Genomic DNA, 21,320 nt, shown 5'->3' on the forward strand with positions numbered 1-21,320 from the left:
TTTAAAGTGGGCCTATAGAGTAGACTATTCTTTTTAAAGAAGATGTTTACAAAGCTGTTGCATTTCTTTCTAAGATCAAATAAAATTCTCGAATGAAACAGCTATTGATTAAACTTACACACATTTGAATTTTGAATCTATTCTCTCAAATCAGTGTCAAATCTTCTGGATTGTCCATTCCAAAAAATATCACAAAAATATAGGCCTATTGGTGTCTGAATTTTTAATATCCTACTAAATGGCTAGTCCTTACGTGAAGTTATTTTAAAACTATTATTGCCTCCTTGTAGCTTATTAAAAATACAGAAAGTTTCCGTGCAATTAACAATTATCCCGAAAGCGTTGACTGACCGTGGGGCTTGTGTGTATACTTTTAACAGAGGGTTGACATTCTCGTTTAGGTTTTAGGTACCTGCTGTAAACTTTATTGGTGGTATAAACGGAGCTAGCCGTTTCCGGAAACACAGTGTTTCTCTTTTTATAGTGTGCAATGTCGACTCATCCTGCTACACCCAGCCCAAACTGCTACACCCAGTATGCATGGACAAGATCCAACTTGCCTCGGTGTATGTATATCATTTATTTATATCTTAATCATAGCTGTGGAATTCAAAATATGATCTATCTTTATCATATCTCATAGAGAGACTAAATGATTGCCTACTTTGTCTATGCTCAAAGACAGGATTCGACCTATTTGGAATGACAATAGGAGGACAGCACATTTGCGCATGAACTAGGCTATTACAACAGAAACATGGAAAATGTCGTAGGGCTGAAACATTGAATCAAATATTTTTCGTTTTCAAAAGGAATAGCCGTAGTAGACCTACAAAACAAACATGTTTTTCTCCGATATCAAGGCGTATTATTTTGAATAGCGCTAGTAATTTAATTGAAATGTCACAACGTCTGGGCTAGATCTTCCCTCGTCGCTCATCTTAATTCGAAACTTTTTTAAATGACAGTATCCTTATAAAAGAGGTTTGGCGACACTTCTTTTGCTGAAATGTATCTAGCCCTGTCGGATTTGCAGTTGTGCGATTTATTGCAACGTTCTGTCTAACTTTTTCTGTTTAACTTTTGTAATTAATCTTTAAAGCTTTACCACTCATATATTATGTGTGTTGTTGGTGAATGAAAGGCTTAAATCAAACTCTTGGTGAGAGAAATCTGTAACATTTATCCTGCTTTAAGTATTCCTGAGAATATTAAAAACGATAGCTATTGTTTTCACACTACATAGGTCGTTGTCGAATAGCGTGGTTTCTTTCGCGGTATGAGGCCTATCGTTTCTCAACGTTGCTGACAATAACTGAAGGTGAACTGTATCTATAACCACATCATTTCTATACGTTTTTTTTCTCCAACCAAACTCTAATAGAAATGTCTGCATGACATGAATTATAGTCTCGTCACAGTGTCCTTTCTGTAAATTATAAGTATTGTAGGCCTGCTCATATCTTTGAAAACATCGAGGAATCGAAAGAATTGAACCTGAGCATACACATTAATTCTAGTAGGCCTATATTCTTAGTATGTCGAAGATGATGATGATTGAGGGGCAAATGGACTCAAATGATCTCTCCTCACCTATTGGGATGTGTGTGTGTGTGTGTGTGTGTGTGTGTGTGTGTGTGTGTGCGTGTGTGTGTGTGTGTGTGTGTGTGTGTGTGTGTGTGTGTGTGTGTGTGTGTGTGTGTGTGTGTGTGTGTGTGTGTGTGTGTGTGTGTGTGTGTGTGTGTGTGTGTGTGTGTGTGTGCGTGTGTTATTCATGGCCAACAGTCATATTGGTGGATCAATTGAGAGATTGATAGATAAAGTAACATATGGGGGAATGCTGTCATATCATTGCTTTCGTTTTGTTCTTTATAAAAAACAATATTTAGGCCTAGAGAATTGTATCCTCAAGAAGGAGAGAGAAATTCTAGGGTGTGCAACACATTCCTAGTTGTTTAGGGGAGAAATTTACAGCTGAGTAATAAAAGTTTACGACTCAATCCATTCAGGGATTGGTTGCAGCGAGCCACGTGGCACACCCGCTCTGTGAACATGAACTTTATGCCTTTGTCTATTCCTCGGACCTGACGTAATATCAGCAGCTCTCTCAGCAGGGGCATAGAAATGATTTCGCCAATAGCGTATTTTCCTTCAGTTTAGATTATACAATAGTCTAGTTTTTTGATATGGAACGCGTTTCGTCAAGGCTCCATCCCCTTCCCGACGTGCTCCTGCATGCTTCGCGGTCAGAAATGGCTTCACCACACTCACCGCCTATACCAGCCCCTGTCTAGAGTATACCCCAGAGGAAGAACAACCCAACCGTTGCAGAAAGAGAGATAGAGAAAGAGAAATCAGCGGACAGTAAATGACGCGGTGTTTACATAATTGTTAAATTCAGCTTTTTGCTTTTCCATCCATTGGCAGATTTGGGGACGTTTGCTACGCTGGGTGTAGCGGTGTAGAGGTCTATTCGTCAGCATCACCCCCATACCTTTCCGATGGGCCAGCGAGCTTGCGTCACCGTCACTATAGACAACCGGGAGAACGCAGACGCGGGTAAGAAAGCGGTTCCTTCCGTGATCCTTCCTCACTGGCTTGACTGTTAATGAACTGAACCGTATCTGTGAGAAGGGGGATTTGAGATGTTATGCCATACATGTTATATGGTGTCAGATATCCTAAGTGAGGGCAAAGACATTGAATATGAATGCTATTGATCAAATCAAAGTTTATTTGTCACGTGCGCCGAATACAACAGGTGTAGTAGACCTTACAGTGAAAAGCTTGATTTTGTGTAGTTTGGATGTTCGTGACCTGACCTGTAGGCTATTGTAACCTCCGTTATTTCCATAGGCCTATAGTAGGCTACTTCCAAACTTTGATAGTGCCCTGTTCAGAAAATCACTGACACACCATCTAGAATTAGATGTAATCATCAATTATTCTAAGGTGTGGTTTGTTTATCGAAGGTAGCTTGCCTTGAGTGTCTTAATAGTGTGAGATTATCCACTGGGGGGCCGCGTTGGTTTGTGCTACAGTTTTAATCTTTATTTTCCATTCTTTCAGATTATTTATATATTACATTGAACCGTGTTTTGGGCCCTCCCCATTAGTCTAAGTGACCTTTCTTCTATGATCTATTCTAATTGCTGACTGCATATGTAATTATCTATAGGCAACATTAGTTGCAAAGAAAGATGGGTGAGAGTATATATATCTAATCAATGTGAAAAGTCAATGTTAGATATTGTAGTATTGTACTATGTTACACGCACACGCACGCACGCACACACACACAAACAAACACAATACTGTTGTTCACTGATACTAACAGTGCCCCCTTGTGCCCACCTCTTCCACAGCGGAAGTGAGAGGTTGTGTGGGGGGAGTGATGGGGTTGGTGACCGTTGGTCGGTGGTTGGTAGTTATGCAGGCTATATGCCACATTAGTGCGGAAACAGTTTAATACATAAATGAAATATGCCGATAGAAACATGTCTGAACATGTCATCGGGCTCCCGAGTGGCGCAGCATTCTAAGGCACTGCCAGAGGCGTCACTACAGACCCTGGTTCGATTCCAGGCTGTATCACAACCGGCCGTGATTGGGAGTCCCATAGGGAGGCGCACAATTGGCCCAGCGTCGTCCGGGTTAGGGTTTGGCCGGGGTAGACCGTAATTGTGAACAATAATTTGTTTTTAACTGACTTCCTTAGTTAAATAAAAATAGTCAGGCACGAAGCTTGGAACATCGTCTGAAATATTTCAACCTTCACGTGTGGCATGGGAACCATTTTGAATTGATGTCTGTATTGTGAGACGGCTTAAACCTGTAATTTTCTCATACAATAATGAAAACAGCTGTACACAACAAATGTAAAAAATGTAATTATATTTATTGGAGGAACACCAGCAACAGCAAACATGGTCAAAATCATAATACTAATATAACTATAAATCATAATCACAATAATCATCATGATCATATTTCACAACAACAATAATTTGCACACATAGGGCAAGATGTTTACTTCAGAAATCTATGCCCAACTAGCCTAGAACTTGCGCGTCGATCGGATTGCTAAGGTTTACTCACGAGCTTTGTTACGCTTTATACACGATCTTTTACGCATGAACATCATCATTGTTGGATTCGCCAATTGTGTATACTGTGGTCAATGGAACGTAGGCCCTTTCCTGTGCATATTTTGTTGAATATTAATTTACACAAAATTAACATTGAATGCATGTGTAGTGATGGCAAAGCTGTGAAAGTGTGTGTCTGTCTGTGGGGGCGGGGGGGGTACATATTGTGTATTTAACTACTTTTTTCACTGTAAATTAGGCTATAGCCTAAAGTAAAAACATTAGCTGGCAAAAATGCACATTTGATTTTTCCAAATCACTTCAGATATTGTGTGAGGCTAATTCAATTTAGACAAAGTGAATAGGCCTGTCGCAGCTGCGTTTGAGTCGTACTAGCACCTCAATGAGATTTTGCTGCAGGTCATTGTGCGGGAACCTTTTTCCAATGGTTTCCTTTTGCACTTTGTCGTGTGGGGTGCACCTTTTGCAGCTCTTCGGGTTATCCTTGAATGAGAGAGAGAGAAAGAGATCAGTAAAATGAAACACAGAAGTCATGTACTGCCAATATGCGAAACATGTTTCCCCAATCCATCGTAACTAACTTTGCACTTCAAAACCTTCGTACAATAACGAGTGACCCAACTCAATCGTAAAAATGCTACGAATTTAGGATTTTCCAGATGTAAGTTTGCAGATACATAGGCCTCTACAAACACGCAAATTAAGAAGGAAATAAATGATGATTTTTATGCTATATTGATACACATGAAAATAATGGGCATACCAAATGCCTGCGGTGTATTTTTTCCTGGGGTTTTGAAACTTGCAATAGGGCCAAGCGCTGTTCTTTCAAACTTTTTAATGTCTAATAAACATTGCTATTGAATCATAAATCAATTTTACAAGAAGATATTTGCCAATTAACATGATTTACGATGTGTTCTTTTTTGTTGGTCTCCTTAAACAGCCTCTGATTAGCGTAGTGCGTAACATGCATGAAGCATAGCGCCTAGACCTAATTTGTAAATTGTCCGGAAAAGGTGAACGTCATTTTATAAAAGTTTGTTCAAAGCCAGCAATGAGTATGAATTCCTCATTGTCAAGTAAGAGAAAGCTGATACGAAAACATTGCTTCCCGACCCACATGATCAACACATGTCCATCTCTGCTTCAAATTGTTAAACGTGGCAATCTGAACACTGTAGGCTAATGTAGCCTAGATACTATGTGTTAGCCTATGTTGTTACAGCTTCAGATATACACAAATTATAATTCAACCCAGTGCAGTGAGGGGTTAGCCTACCATTATTAGGCTTAATTGGATTGTTCTGGAATTTCTACAACTCCTGATAATAATAATATAGTGTTTGGTCAAAAATAGTCTTATTGTTAGTAGTAGTAGCAGTAGTAGTAGGCCTAGTAGTAGTAGTAGTCGTCGTAGTAGTATTCTAGTAAGCTACACGCATAGGGGTAGTCATAAAGTGCAACAGTGCAGATGTTCGTCTTCAAAGAAATTAAAGAAATACGTGCCAAACGGGCTCTTTCCTCTCTGCTTCAAAAGCTGAGATGAGCCCACGTCATTTGTCTTGAGGGCTGCCAAAACACTTATGTCTACAGCTCTTTCTCCCAGCTCACATCACTATACCGCATACCAACAGCTCTTGTGCATTATGCAATGGAACTACCACAAACTCCATGATATGAAAGTACAAATAATCCATAGTGGCTTTATAAACAACCATGTCGAATAAGGGATCAAACTAAGATGTTGTAGCCTACAGAGAGGCATAAAACGTGAAATACCAAATAGAGCATATAGCGTATAGTCAAATAGTCACTGTGGTTCGCTCTCAGTCATCTCATCCGTCACAGTTGACAACACGTTGAAGTACGTGATGATGATACGTTATGAATATTGCTGATTTCAGAAGCGCGCTCGGCTATATGGTTCTCATCAAGTGCTAGAAACCCATACTTATTTTTGGCTTAGTTGAGTGTCGGAGGAGAATCGTAATTCTATTCGCAGAATGGGGATACAATTTATGTAGGCTGGTGAAATGTAATGTTGTGAGCATAAGGAAAGCATCTTCACTACATAGAACATTTCAAGTGAAGGATATAGGCATGGGCCTATATACCTAGTTTCTGAGAGTTATGACGCACTTTCAACTGACTTAAATGTTGTCAAATGGTTAACACCATAACACACATGTAATAATGTTTACAATTAGGCCTAGAGATTTTTAAGACATATTCCTTCTTGTTTTTCCTATTTGTGTCATTTTTGTCAGTCTGCGGATGTCACATATGGCGGCTAATCCAGTGGGGAACATTTATCGCACAACGACGTCCTCGTCTTTCTTTCCGTCCTAACTTTTATTGCCTGTTTTAGAACCGACAACAGAAGCCCAGCAAAATAGACCTACTATGTGCAAGTTAAAGATTAGTTTTATTGTAGGCTGTATAGGCCTACGTGTAGACATCCCCTTGTCAAATACATACGTATGTCCTACATTTGTGGTTTCAATAATGTGAATTATGTAATTGTTTTCAATACTATACGTTATTACTATAGATTATTGAGAAAATTTTCAGATCTTTAGCTAATATCGTTCTCTAACCAACGTGTTGTTATCGAATAGCTTGAAGGTTGTTTGAACAATCAAACGAATCCATCTGAATTGATTTACATGTAGCTGTGTGTTGAAGCGGAAGCTAGTGGAAAAGGGTTTGCAGTAGGCTATTGTTGACTGAGTTTTTCCACACATGGAGAACAAAAGCATTCAATGTGGAATATTCATTTTTGGAATAACAGTTTTGTCGAGTTTGTACCTCAAATTGAGTAGCCTACCTTATAGATAGGAGCCCACTTTTTTTATCCAGGTTGCCATTCATTGATAAATTACTCTTGTCAGTCATTTTAGACAATAGGATACCTAACGTTTCCACAGCTGACTCACGCACGAGCATATGTCCCAGGCCTGCATAACACACCATTATAGATCTATAGCTAAAGCACTGGGTTATTTCAAAAATATCCACCTCTGTGTACGATGTACAGCATACCGTCGACACTAAAATTCCAGTACTACCATTAATCGATGTAATCATTTTGTGAAGCCAACTCACATAACTTATATTTTACGCAATTTGGCACTGATATTAAAAGTATTAGGTGAGAGTGGTCAGGTAAACAAATACCTAACTCTACATTTATAAGATGTGATTGTATCCGTAAAGGTATCGCCTACCATCTCAATAACAGTGCTTTGTGGATACATATCCTCTGACGTAGCCTGATCAATTCTCTACTCACGGTTGATTGCTGGGTTTTCAGGAAAAGTGTTCTAAACGGTTACCACTTAGGCTAGTAACTTCAAATACAATTGAACACTATTCTCTTATTTTTTTTCTTCTTCTTGCGTTTATAGTCCAACGCATTCGTTTCAGAGGCTCGGGATTTTGTCGTTATGTAGGCTATACACAGTTATTTGTTGGTGAGCTGAGAAACTTCACTTGGTTTTATTGCCCTTCACAGAAGAGACCCTAAACGCATTCTTATCACCACCGCCCTTCCCCCTAGCAATCGGAATTACCCGTTAAGAGCCGAGGCACGATAATTACCTTCAAGTCATGTAATGCTAATTCATACACGATGTAAAACATGGAAAGAATGTGAAAAATTCTTGCCCAGCAAAAACACAAGAACCAACAGAGCACGCGAGCTTTATGAGAGCGCTACCACTACATACACATCTGATTTGGATACAACCTACACTGAATATGTACATAGCGGTACATTATCTTACATATTACATTGTACTCTTTATTGGCTTTCAGAATTTTCAAATATGTGCCTGCGAACTACATTGTCCTTGTGTGTAAATGTGTTATATATTTACACACACACACGCGCACACACACACACACACACACACACACACACACACACACACACACACACACACACACACACACACACACACACACACACACACACACACACACACACACACACACACACACACACACACACACGCCATGCCAAATAAGCAGGTAAAACAGATATAGAGGTATCAATTTATTTATCCCATTTATAAACTTACATTAAAAAAACTAAAATGCCAATTCAGTGACAGGATTATTCTGGTTCTGGACAGCAGTTTGATATTGCAGACATATACACGTCGCTTATATATTTATATTGTCTTGTTTTCTTGCTCAGTGTGGAACGTCCAACTAACTTTATGCATGCGTTGCTATGCCCCACTAACTTAATGCATTCGTTTTCTGGCTGCATTTTTAGAGCTATAGCTGGTTAGCTAAAAGCTACAGTTTCCTTGCTCTCAATTGGTGGAGAATGGTCAGCTGACATTGTCATATTGCCTCTCTCTAGAGCTAAGCGATCAGCTATAACACTCGGGTTTGTGAGTCTTACCGGAGATTGGAAATTAATAATATTGAAACCTCAAGCAATCGTCTATTTATACGAGCAGCGAAAGGGTGAAAGGAAGGTTTTGCAAAGGTGTGTGAGCAGCCAGCAACATATCCAGAATAAGAGAGAGGGAAAGGGGGAGCTACTGAGAGGGGAAAGTGGAGAAAAAAAAGACTGATAAAGAAGTGCGGAGAGTTGAAGAAGAAGGGTTACAGGCAAGGTATGAATTCGTATTTCGCAAACCCGTCACTCTCCTGCCATTTATCCGGTGGTCAAGATGTTTTGCCAAGCGTGCCGCTAAATTCCACCACTTATGACACAGTGAGACATTTTTCATCGTATGGGGCTGCTGTGACCCAGAATCGGATATACGCAAATCCTTTCTATTCTCCCCAAGACAATGTTGTTTTTGGGCCGAGCCGGGCATCCTATGAGTATCATGGATCTAATGTGTTTCTTCAAGACAAGGATGGGGGTCTTGCCAGTTGCAGACAAACAACAAGCATGGGACTGAATGCGCAAAACCACATTGCTCAGGAGTACAGTTTGGATCAAGCCAGAGGTGGATCGCAGGAGCAGAAAGCTAACGTCCAGATATACCCGTGGATGCAGCGAATGAACTCTCACAGCGGTGAGTTTTACTACAACAAATAAATTAAGTAAATGAGCCAGTTTTACGATATATCTTAGCAACAGAGCATCTTGTTTTTTATGGCCCCATAAAACATCATTGTATCGTCTCGCCCTATAGAAGGCCTCTTTTCTGAGTGTGCGTAACTATTCCAACAGTTTCCCAAAATAACTATTATATATTTAACTATTATATATTTAGTTTAAACAATTTACATAGGCTACGTATATTTTACAAACAGATTAAGTCTCATGCATGGTTTGGAGAATTGTGTTTATTTTACTGCATGCCATATGCGTTTCTACCCTGACCAGAGATAGGCTATTTTGTACACGAATTGCTCCCATCACATTGTCAGTATCTTTGTCATGATGTCTAATCTAGATTATGGCAATTGCATCAATTTATGTCAGAACAATTCACATAATGACTTGATATAGAAATGTAATCCAGTACATTATGATTTCTTTTCTTTGCACAGGAGTTGGGTACGGGTCAGACAGACGCAGAGGACGCCAGATATACTCCCGTTACCAAACACTGGAACTGGAGAAGGAGTTCCATTTCAACCGCTATCTAACCAGACGTAGACGCATCGAAATAGCAAACGCTCTCTGTTTGACCGAACGTCAGATCAAAATTTGGTTCCAGAATCGTCGTATGAAATGGAAGAAAGAGAGCAACCTAACGTCGACGGTGACGGGAAGTGAATCGACAGGGGCCACGTTGGAGAAGGAACGAGACGGCGTGGAAGAGGAGAAAGAGGAGGGAAAGAAAGAGAAAGAATGAAAGACATTTCAAACGAAATCATGAAACTCCACTAAACTACCTAGCCATTCAAAGACCACAAACTCCCCTGCATGATATTATTCTGCTATTTGTCCCTCTCTCTCACAAACTCGTAGCCTTCGCGCGCGTAAAAACATGCAATATTCTGACATTCACATCATTTTCGGCTGGAAAAAGCATATAGTTAACTGATAACTCTTTACTTCTGGTGGCATAATGTCCTTTGTCATAGTCATGCTGTTTGTGTTGTGAAATGTGAAACATTTATCATTTCCCTCCAGAATTGCCCCATTTACACTGTAAAATATATCGTTCGGATCACTTCAGTCAATTCACATAGGTCAGTGTTGGGGATGGTTTACAAACACAATAGGGCATAAGCATTCCAAATGTGAAGGAAATGCTAAGGGATACTTATTTCGTTTGTGTTAATGTACTTGAATCTTTACATTCCCATGAATCCCATCGCAATATGACTCCTGCAAATATCCTGAAAGCTCTCACGGGGTGAACTACACTACCTAAATTGTAGATATGCCTGTATATATTCTATGTATTCCCATATATACTCTGTGAGGGCTTTGTGTGCATTATGCTGCTTAAAACGGATGTTCTCTTAACGTTGCACTTACCACTGTTTAGCATAATAACCGTTTATGGTTACCCAAGACTACCTAATGAAAGGGGGGGAAATAATACAAGAGAAATCAATCACTTTGTTTAAGGTTGTGAATTTATGTTTTGTGTATCATTGAATAAAATGTTTTCAAAACAGTTCCGTCCTTGTGGTATGTAATCTACAAATGACCAAGTGGACATCTGAGTGACTTTACATCATATCAATATAATCCAGGGAAGACCTACGGTTTTTTGCACAATTTGTGTGTTTGATATGTCATTTGTCATATCTCGTGTATCACAGGTAGCCTACAAACCATTTACTGAATGGTTCTTGCCATGTATGAATAACCTGTTACTTGACATATTACTGTTTAAGAAAGCACCCGTATTGTTTTCAGTCATATAGCCTATCCAATTTCCAAATGAAGTTGCCACTGAAACAAATTTGTCATACAAAATAAACGTAACCATAAGCCAGGAAAGTATGATATTGTGCTATGAAGCTGATAGCTAGTAAAACATTTAGGCTATCGGCTTTGGTGACCGTTAATTCTGCGCAATACATTTTCATATAGACAATTTGGGCACGTGGACCTATATGGACTCCTGGGATGACTATAAAACTAAATTTAAACCAAATTAAGACAAAGCTAAATAAAATAATGGCTCATCGAATAGCACACAATTCTATTATTGTTATTATTACTATTATTATTATTATTACTATTATAGCCTACTATAGAGCATTTTACGTTTTTTATTGCTTAACAATCGCGTTATTGCTCAATCAGTGTTGCTCTTCATAGTGCGTCTATGGTGCACCCCGCACCCACCCTCAGCAGAGGCTGGTATGCTATGTGATGCAGCAAGGCAAGGGCAGTATGGAGGGGGCATAGATGAGATGACCGCCCTGGCCTGCCCTATATCAGACACCAGATGACGCTCTTGTCTTAGAGTCTCGCCCTTTTCCTCACAAAGACCCCACCAATGTCCCCAACAGCCCACAGCACAAAGTTTACCGGACACGTTCCTCCTATTCATCAATATACCCCCGGGGTATCAAGCCAATGTATGACTGGCCAACATCAGCACGTGATCCTATTCAGATGCCCCATATTTGGGCAGTGCGCGTCGAATCAAGAAAAAACACCATTCCCCCACCTATAAATCGTGCTTATTTTTTTTAAAGGAAAGATACCCCTTGAACTTCCAAAGAGCTTCATAGAAAAAGCAATAACCAACAAAAACAACAATACAAGATTAAAATATCTAGCCCAGGCTACTCTCAGATAAAATATTTAGGCTATAGGCTATTGCAGTTTTTACTTCATGAATCTCTTCTGCACCGTTTTTGTGTGTTTTGTTTTTCGTATAAGATGAGTTCCTATGTAGAAAACTCAATTTTTAAGCAGCAAACGCACGAGGCATCCTCCTGTAACGCCATGAATAGTTTAGGCAGTTATGGCTCTCTCTCTGACTTCGATCAAGCCAATTATGCCTATAACGGAGGTCTTCATGATTTCAACGGAACATTCACCTCCTCTGATGCCACTGTAAACTCTCTAAAACGAGAAGAGATGAACTCTAGCCTGCGAGGCAATACGGACACTCAATCTCCACCACGACAGTCATACTCAGCCTTGAGCTCCCGGAACTCCGTGCAGAACTGCCTCAGTGACGGTATACTGAGCAAAGGGACTGAAATGCAAATGGAGGTGGTCGAAAACCCCAGAACTACGACCGAAGAAAGCGCGATCAAAGTCGAAACTATGCAACCTGTAAAACATCAAATCCATTCGAAGAAGCACCAAGACAATCAACAGCAACCGCAGATTTTTCCCTGGATGACAAAACTACACATGATCCACGGTAAACTTATTTGTAAAATGTATATAGCCTACTACTTCCCTCACTCACTCTCTCGCCTGCTATCCTGCTGTTGTCCATTCACAGTTTTTCCTCTTGAGTTTTATTGGCCAAACGCAGGAAATAATAAAACTGGCGGTCATAAATTTTGACAAAGGCATCTATTGCTCGTAAACCTGTTCTGTTACTGTGAAGAGATGATCTGCGGTTAGATTGATGGCTGCATAATTGGATAAGAGAAACAAACAATTGAAGAAAACGATGAACGAGTATTAATGTGAGTTCTGTTGGGCTGAAAGTACTTTTCGTTTCCTAACAGGTTATTTTAGTCTAAAATGAGAGTATAGGCTAGTCTAGTTGAACTCTCGGGGGAAACCAGTGCCCTGACCCCCGTGTGAACTTTTCACCCTGGAAAGCTCCAGATATAACTGCGGAAAGGTATTCATGTTGCCATGTCCAACATCCACTAGCTTCCCATTGGGATTTAGCCACTAAATATTAGCACTGCATTTAGTGCTGTGTTAAATACTTAAATTATAGTTCTGCAAGTGTTTTTGTAACAATGATCTGGATTTCTCTTAACTAGGGCAACTATTTATTTTGCCAAGAGCTATTTGAAATGAACAAGTGCCAGAATATAAACGTTTTTGCTTTCAATGAAAAATAATTAGAAGAAAATTGGTTGTCATCCAGAGATGTTATCCCTTGATTTCAATTCTATTATAAAAGTTTTAAAAAACTAACTTGAATTTAAATCGTTTCACTTTTGGGGGTTTAGTCACAAGGCCATTTTACCATTTGTTCATTATTTGAATAGTTTTGCATTCTGTAACTCACAGGAGTCTTCATTCTCAGGTCATCCAAACCGTTTGACCTCAGGCCATTTTTTTTTTAAGTATAAGATGTATATAATGTTCGACAACTCTGGATTTTTTTCTTCAAATGTAGGCTAACACCTATTTTTTTTCTAATGCCACTTCAGAATCATCTGACGGTAAACGCTCTCGAACCAGTTACACCCGCTACCAGACTCTGGAGTTGGAGAAAGAATTCCATTTCAACCGTTACCTCGCCCGTCGCAGGCGCATTGAGATCGCCAATACCCTCTGTCTGAACGAGAGGCAAATTAAAATTTGGTTCCAGAATCGACGTATGAAGTGGAAGAAGGATTCGAAACTGAAATCAAAGGATTCAATATAAACATGGAGTTTATGACTGATCTGGAGACGAACTGCTAAAAGAAGTGGGGCCTAAGCCTACCCTAAATAGAGAGAGAGACCATGATTTGAAACGTGAAGGCCGTGTTCAGAATCAGACCCTATTATGTGTTATGGACTATTACATTATTTGCATATTTCGTGTTTGGCACTTTATATGTGGACTTGTATTCTTTGCTTAATGGTTGTACAACATTTAAGATTAAAAAAATATATAATAATAAAGTAATGTGTTGTCTTAATGTAAAGATTGTGTAAGGACCTTTGGAAGAATTAGGGAGAGCTGTGGACTATAAGGCCACTCCCTCTTTCATGTTAAACTCATAAATGGAATAGATACCAAATAAACATTCTATAGCCTATACCCTTAGCATTGAGATAATAATTATGATAATTTAAATGACCGATAAGCCTACTGAGGGGTACCAATGAGAACGAGGAGACTTTATCACGAAAATATTTGATTTTTCTAAATGTTTTGAAATTCATATTTGGCCAGACGATGTAAACAGACGGTTTACTTTTTCAATAGCAAATAGATTGGCTACACGTATAGACCAGCAGGGTCAGGGATCTGCTTGTATTATGTCCAACCACATATTTAAGAGTTTCGTGATGGTGTTTCGTGACAGCACCCATACCAATAGGCCTAAGATTTCCATGTCCATACCCCTCAACTGAAGAACCATCGACATGCGTTTCGCAATTTCAGATGCTTGCTGATTTTGTATCTTATTGTTCACTGTAATGTCCAGAGTTGTCAACAGACGTGGAAATGTGTTGTACATGTTGTCTATTTATAGTCTCTATGTAATATCAAGACTTTGGATGATTCTACAGAACTATAGAACTACAAATATACCCTAACACATTTTCCAAAACGGAGATATCAACCGTGTAGGCTACATGTTGGATTATCTGCCATATTTAGGTGCACAATAACTACAAGACCTATTGTATAATTAATTGTCTGTTAAAGTTTGTGATTCAATCAAAACGCATACAGGTGTTGAGAGACCTATTGAATAAACTTCCCATAGCATATACCACAACATTCGTGTCGCTTTTTTTTATATCATTACATGTGTACATTACACTTGGTATTGAAAAACAGATTCGAGTCCCCGCACCGTCTATTTAAACAATTTACAGTATCCCTGTCAAACAAACGCATGCACATAAAAGTTTAAGGCCCCAATAAAACGTTATTACTAGGTTTCCACCTTTCCACCACAGATAGGGAAATGGTCCCTGTTTTAACAGGATATAGAGGCACATAGCCAGCTGATACTAAATTATTATGGGTTGAAATGCAGACGAACTTTCTTCTCTATAGAGGCTGGCGACCGACATACTTTGATGTTTCTATGGCCTTCTGGATCAAATGTAAAAGCTATGGTTGTGAAATGTACGATCTTAATTTGAGCCAGTTTGAGCCAATAGTCCTGCGTTAACAGGAAATGTGAATTATTATGTGGAATATAATGAATGGACATTTTTGTTCAAAGTGGAAAAACAATGAACGGTTGACTTAATGTCTTTATCTCTTGTGCTTTGAGTAGATATTCATTTGATCATGTGGGTCAATATTGTAAGCTATATTGGAGCTGCAGGCTGTGTATATAGACAAAACCATACATTGAAACAAAACTATGCATTGACCTGAATTTGACCCACTGCTGGCCTAGTGACACGTGGAACTATAATTTTAACAATAGCTTAATTAAATGTCTTAACCTAAACAATCAGGTTAACAGGGACAACAATTGTTCAGACGCCATGTCCTGTCGCAAATATCGTCTCAAATGAAAAAATTATAATTTTCACTCACCTCGCAGACAGGTAGCCTTTTTACTGCTAGGTCTATAAATGCAGCAGAGCATGAGCTGCTTTCTCAATGGCACTGTCGGGCCTAACCGTGCTACGTTAGCCTATGTAGGGCTATCAAATTCCCCTTTATGGTATCTCTTTCTTTTAGTATTTTAAAGTTTGGAAGGTTATTTATGCCAATTGCCTCTAGCGGGGCCTGTGAATGGTGCATACGGAGCACGTGGTGCCATTAAAGTGGGTTTTATGGCCTGGAAGAGCTGACAAACCCTCGATATATACACATCATATATAATCTTAACTGTCCGGAATCGCAGCTGCTGGCTCCTCTTATCCGAGGAAGAAAGGGCTGTGTGGCAGTTAGTGTGGATTACCTTGGCCCGGACTAGGCTGCCTGTAATGGTGGTGCTGTGCTCTCTCAGTCACAAATGGATCCTTAAACGCTCCAGTAAGTTTACAATATTTTTTACTTTCCAGCATGTTGTGTCAATCTATAGCGTTTCGTTTGTATTTGGTGCTGTGGTTGGGTTTGCTTGATGTTTCCGACGCAACAGGATTTGTTTTAAAATGGTTGTGATATTCATCCCTTATCATTTGTATACCCAATCGTTATTTTATATATCTGACTCTGTTTGCTGTTTGTTGGTCCTTAGAGGCTAAATGTATTCCAATAGATTACAAACTTGTGTCATCCATGCATGTTCCCCTTACCACTGGCAAAATGAAGCTATGAGAGTAGAGTTAGGAAAGAGAGTTCTGTTCCACTTGAGTGTGTTCTACTTATGCTACTCTTATTCATTAGGCACACACCTTTATACAGAACGGAGTATACATTTCTTTAGATAAAGGCCTACTTCACTTTGCTGCACAATGGTCAGATGCTTTATGCTTTAATATGTTACATAGTTGTCAGAGACTCAAGAGAGAGACTCTGTAGGTGTGTGTGTGTGTGTGTGTGTGTGTGTGTGTGTGTGTGTGTGTGTGTGTGTGTGTGTGTGTGTGTGTGTGTGTGTGTGTGTGTGTGTGTGTGTGTGTGTCCGTGACTGCGACTGTGCGTGTGTGTGTGTGTTGATGTCAATAGCCTATACATAGGCAACAGCTGCTATCCAAACCATTGCAGTCAGGTTCCAGAGCTTGGTCATGTGCATAAATAACTAGTTTCTACTTGAATAAATATAACAACCCACCTTGCAGGTTTGGCTTGGTTGGGATAGGGAAGGAGGTACTGCTGAAGCAATCATACTGATGACTCAGAGACTGAAGAGGGTGTCATCATCGTCCCTGCTCAATGCTTCATCTGTCTTTAATATCTTTGCAGGGGGCAGCCCAATTGATGCCTGTGACGGTAGAAGTCCAGTGGATAAACGTCATCCATCCCTTAATCAATGCATGTTTGTGATTTTATATTTGTTTTTGTAGTTGAGGAATGGATTAGGTGTGGAAGGTGTGGAAAACGTTTCTGAAGCCAAACTTGATGTAGCAGAGCAACACGTTTAGTCCCAATTGTAATATTGTATCCCCATCACTATTTACTTGGGAAAGTTGTGTGGTTGATATTGGTAAGATCCTCTGCTGCCTTGAGTTTTCCATGTTCGTGTGACCTGCCAATGAACTCTGGACCCCATGTTGTAGCTTGTAATTATGGCCCAGAGTATTTCCTGGTCAGTTCACAGAAGGGTCAAGGAGGAACTCCGGGCCCTGATGATGCAGTGAGTTGATGGGTTCATGTTGAGTATTAACCCAATAATTCCTGTTAGATGAAGAGAGGGGAAGCCAATAGGGGGTGCTATTTAACATGCTCCACCTCCATATAGCGAATAAGGATGTTAAAGAGGGGATTCACCTGCATTATATTCATTGGAATGGAGTTCAGTTCTTCACTGTTCTTAAGCTCAGTTATTCTTTACTGTTCCGGTTCCGGTTGACTGTATTCCATCTATGGTATCACAGTGATTGGCAAATACTCATCCAATAAGAAAACCACTGTCTAGTTTAGATAATGTAAGAGTTATGAGGCATTGGGAACGTTGCCTCATTTTAGTTTTAGAGGAACCCACCTCCAGAAGCCAACAAATATGTCTCGATGAACAGAAAACGATATTATTATTTTGTATTTGTTTGCGTACTTGACTTAATGGTTTGTTATATTGTAATATTTTCACATTATATTAATCTCACTTTATGAAATTAATTTGTTTCATTATGAGATTGAATTAAACACAATTGAGCATGCAGGCCTATGCCATTAATTGGATTTCTTAGTGTGTTCATTTCAGTGCCAAAAACTGCCTAATGTAAGACAGATGCAAAACAGAAAAAAACTGGGTTTTTTTCAACAAAGGGTGAATTCCAGTTGTAGAGATTGCAAGTTCTATGATGTACAATCAAATTCGTTTATGCTTCAGGCTTGAATATACCCAATACGGTGACAAAATCTTCATTTTGACAATTGAACATTATTCAGCATGGTCTGAATCGAAGTCGAGGGATTTCTATAAATATAACTTTTGCCCAAGGAAATGCCAAATGTATAAATCCAGTTTAACGACCCCAAACCAACCTGTCCTTAATATCTCTCCTCGGCCCCAATTCTAGAAGATCACACACTTGTTATAGCTTTTTCTGGGACACCTCACCTCAATTAGAAAATAACTGGAAGGAGGGGGATGTGAGAGAAGGGGTTGGGAGGATAAAGTGGCAATGAAAATAAAAAATGATACAACAAACAATGCAAAGTCAGGGGGATAACATTGTTGTTATTAATGGGGAAAGTTATAGCCTAGGCCTATGTGGATATTTAAAATATATATATATATATATATATTGGACATTTCAGGGAGATTTCAGAGAGAAGAGAAATTGTCGTTAGAAAAAGGGGATTTATGACATATGACTTAATTCGTATCGATTGCTTTTCGATGACAAAGAATATTGTATTTCACAGTATTTTAGCCTTTTCAACCCTGCTAATTTATGAGATAATTCCCTCTTTTTTTATTGCGACAAAGATCATTTCTAAACGAAAATGTCCATTGTGTTTTTTAGTTATGAAATTTGAAAATACTGAATGAAGGCTATCTTGACCGTCCAATGATATTACCTTCTGTTGTTTTTCAGGATAGGCTACACTTTTTTAGGGCTGTTATTAAAACCATTCCGAATAATTTGGGATGAAATAATATATATAATTTTACAGGTTTTTTATTTAGCTAGGCAAGCCAGTTAAGACCAAATTCTTATTTACAATGACGGCCTACCCCGGTCAAACCCTAACGACGCTGGAGCAATTGTGCGCTGCCCAATGGGACTCCCCATCACGGCCGGTTGTGACACAGCCTGGAATCGAACCAGGGTCTGTAGTGACGCCTCTAGCACTGAAATGCAGTGCCTTAGACCACCGCGCCAATCGGGGGTTTGAACTCTAGTATCTCATCCCGCTCATCATCTTGTTTCTTATTGTTATTTTATTTTGCAGACACCGAAATGAGGACCGATACAGAATGAAGGGGAGATGTACAGTAGCGGTAAGTTGTTTATTATTTTTGCCCAAACAATAGGCTACCTGCCCCATTCGGTCCCTTCCTGCAGAGCCAACAGAGAGGGCAGTGTTCCCTGATAACAGCCAAGCCAGTGAAATGCACTGGGCGAGGTGATATTAGCAAAAAGATGCTATTTGCTTTCATGCAAAGAAATTCGTTTTAACTAGACCTAGGTCTATGTACCCAAATTCCATTGTACAACAATTACTCTTTATTACACTATATAAACATCATAAAGATTATTTCACACATGTTGGGTTCTAATTTTCTGAAAGATATCTATTTAAAACAATCATTCAGTGAAAGAACAAAGAATCGTATGTTATCCTACTATCAATGTTGTAGCCTACAGATTTGTGTTGCATGCATATCGTGTGTTACAGATATGCACTATAAAAAGGGTTATTATGAATTTGACAGTAGTTTACAGGAATCTAGGTGAAAAGTACAATTCTGTATGTAATATTACAGTACACCTACTATAATATAAACAAAGTATCAAAGCAAGTACTGTGTAATGACACACAGTACATTACCGTAAATGTACTGTAGTATACTGTAAAAAAGAAAATGCTACCGTAATCGAAATGAATGAATGGATGGATGAATGAAATGAATTGGGGGGAGGAGATTGTATTTCACAGTATTTTACTGTAATTACAAAGGATTGGTACAAGCAGGTTGGCTGCTAAGTAAAGTGTCTACACATTACAGTAGACTAATTCATATTTGGGTTTTTATATTACGTATACTTCTAGAGGCCTTAACAACGGTTTCTAAACTGGCAGCAACTACATGGAAAAACAGATCAAAATGACATGGCTTAATGCTCAACCATTTAAGGTTTAAGACTGACTGCCTCTGGGGCCCTATAAGCACATTGGAGTTAAATTTGTACCGCATTCTCACTCCTGGGTGCAACAAATATAGCCTCTTACAATGCACGCCTCAAAATATGTAAATGAGAAAGAAACTACATTACCATGCAACCAGACTAGTGGTCAAAAGGTTTTTAGTGCTCCAAAGATACGGTATGGTATACTGTATTCTGTGGGGTGGAATTACAGTGCCATTGGAAATACTGCAAGTCTTTCCCCACCTACAACAGTTTCCCAAAATGCACCATAATTCACAGTATGCTGCAGTAAAACGTTTCAGAATATATTACTGTTGATAATACCCACAATTACAGTATCATTTACAGTTTTCTGTTACAGTGTGCAGCCTATGTTTGTGAAAGAGAAAGGTGTTCGTGTGAAGAAAAAGAAAGGTTCACAATTGTTCCCATGAACAAATGAAACATCAAATGAGTTTGCCTAAGGGCCTCATTTTTCTGTAGTTCTACATTATAACTAGTTATTGAACTAGGGGAGAGATCTGAAATCCATTTGTGGGGAGAAAGAATTCATTGCTTTTCGCTCATCAATAATCCTTGGCAGTGAACTATTGGAAGTCAAACGTGAGGGGTGAAACGCAGGTCAGGCTGTCTAACGAATATTAAAATGCGTCCACAACACTGGCGCTGGGGTGAGATGGGACCTGGGGGCGTGCACGGGCCTGTGAAGGCGGGGGCGGGGTGGTAGGGGGAGTGCGAAAACTCTAATTTTAAACTGAGTGGTTCGAACCCTAAATGCTGATTGGCTGAAAGCTGGTATATCAGACCGTTATACCATGGGTATGGCAAAACATGTATTTTTACTGCTCTAATTGTGTTGGTAAGCAGTTTAGAATAGCAATAAGGCTCTTCGGGGGTTTGTGATATATGTCAAAGCACTCTGCGTCGCGTCGTAGATTAGAATGAATTGGCCATGTACCACACCCCCTCGGGCCTTATTGCTTAATCATATGCCGAGATTTGCAGATGCTAATGTTAGATGAGCAAGAAAGTGTCTATGTTTCTTCTTCTCTTGTCTATCTTACATGGTTACCAAGGTGATTGACGTCTTTGTAGGCCTACCTGCACTTATTCCATTCCATTTATGATATTATATTATATCTATAACATTATCCTGTTCACAAGTCATCTGAACATGTTCATCTTTTAATTGTGCATCAGTAAAAACGTGAAGATTAAATTGGCGTTTTCCAGGCTATTCGGTTGAACATACCTATTCACCATTTTAGTAGACTATTAGATTCTTGAAACAGGTCATACTCACGATACATTTTTCATCTCCGTCTTCTCATTAACTTCTAGGATGGCAGCCAGAGAGGTTACCGAGCGGTCAGTATGGTAATAGCGAGGCAGGCGAGCACAAGAAATCGTTGGGGACAATAGAAACTTATTTTTCATCTGTGCTGTCACGC

At 39.3% G+C, this 21,320-nt stretch overlaps 3 protein-coding genes and 1 long non-coding RNA gene across 17 annotated transcripts in view; 3 read left to right on the plus strand and 1 right to left on the minus strand.

The window, feature by feature from the left end:
• The window catches only part of LOC139542249 (homeobox protein Hox-C10a-like), an 88,301-nt gene that overhangs the window by 32,507 nt on the left and 34,474 nt on the right, over positions 1-21,320 (plus strand). For 4 of the 14 annotated variants that reach the window (XM_071347449.1, XM_071347446.1, XM_071347457.1 and 1 more), the window contains exons 1-2: positions 15,812-15,922; positions 18,950-18,998. The gene's annotated coding sequence lies outside the window, so the exon portion shown is untranslated. Of the gene's footprint in view, positions 1-551; positions 567-2,068; positions 2,560-15,811; positions 15,923-18,949; positions 18,999-21,320 lie in introns of those variants that run through there. The other 10 variants (XM_071347460.1, XM_071347459.1, XM_071347450.1 and 7 more) reach the window with 5 other exon arrangements.
• Positions 3,878-15,654, minus strand: LOC139542258 (uncharacterized). Its single transcript, XR_011668481.1, has 2 exons — positions 15,479-15,654; positions 3,878-4,592 (listed from the first exon to the last, which is right to left on the minus strand). It is a non-coding gene; the product is annotated as an uncharacterized lncRNA (long non-coding RNA).
• Positions 8,160-10,809, plus strand: LOC139542254 (homeobox protein Hox-C6a-like). Its single transcript, XM_071347464.1, has 2 exons — positions 8,160-9,154; positions 9,636-10,809. The coding sequence occupies exons 1-2, from the start codon at positions 8,746-8,748 to the stop codon at positions 9,941-9,943; spliced, it is 717 nt and encodes a 238-aa protein (XP_071203565.1). The 5' UTR covers positions 8,160-8,745; the 3' UTR covers positions 9,944-10,809.
• Positions 11,745-14,699, plus strand: hoxc5a (homeobox C5a). The gene is made up of 2 exons (XM_071347465.1): positions 11,745-12,433; positions 13,413-14,699. Exons 1-2 carry the CDS (start codon positions 11,941-11,943, stop codon positions 13,628-13,630), a joined length of 711 nt encoding a protein of 236 aa, XP_071203566.1. The 5' UTR covers positions 11,745-11,940; the 3' UTR covers positions 13,631-14,699.

Source organism: Salvelinus alpinus, chromosome 17 (assembly GCF_045679555.1).
Source record: "Salvelinus alpinus chromosome 17, SLU_Salpinus.1, whole genome shotgun sequence".
Taxonomy (NCBI): Eukaryota; Metazoa; Chordata; class Actinopteri; order Salmoniformes; family Salmonidae; genus Salvelinus; species Salvelinus alpinus.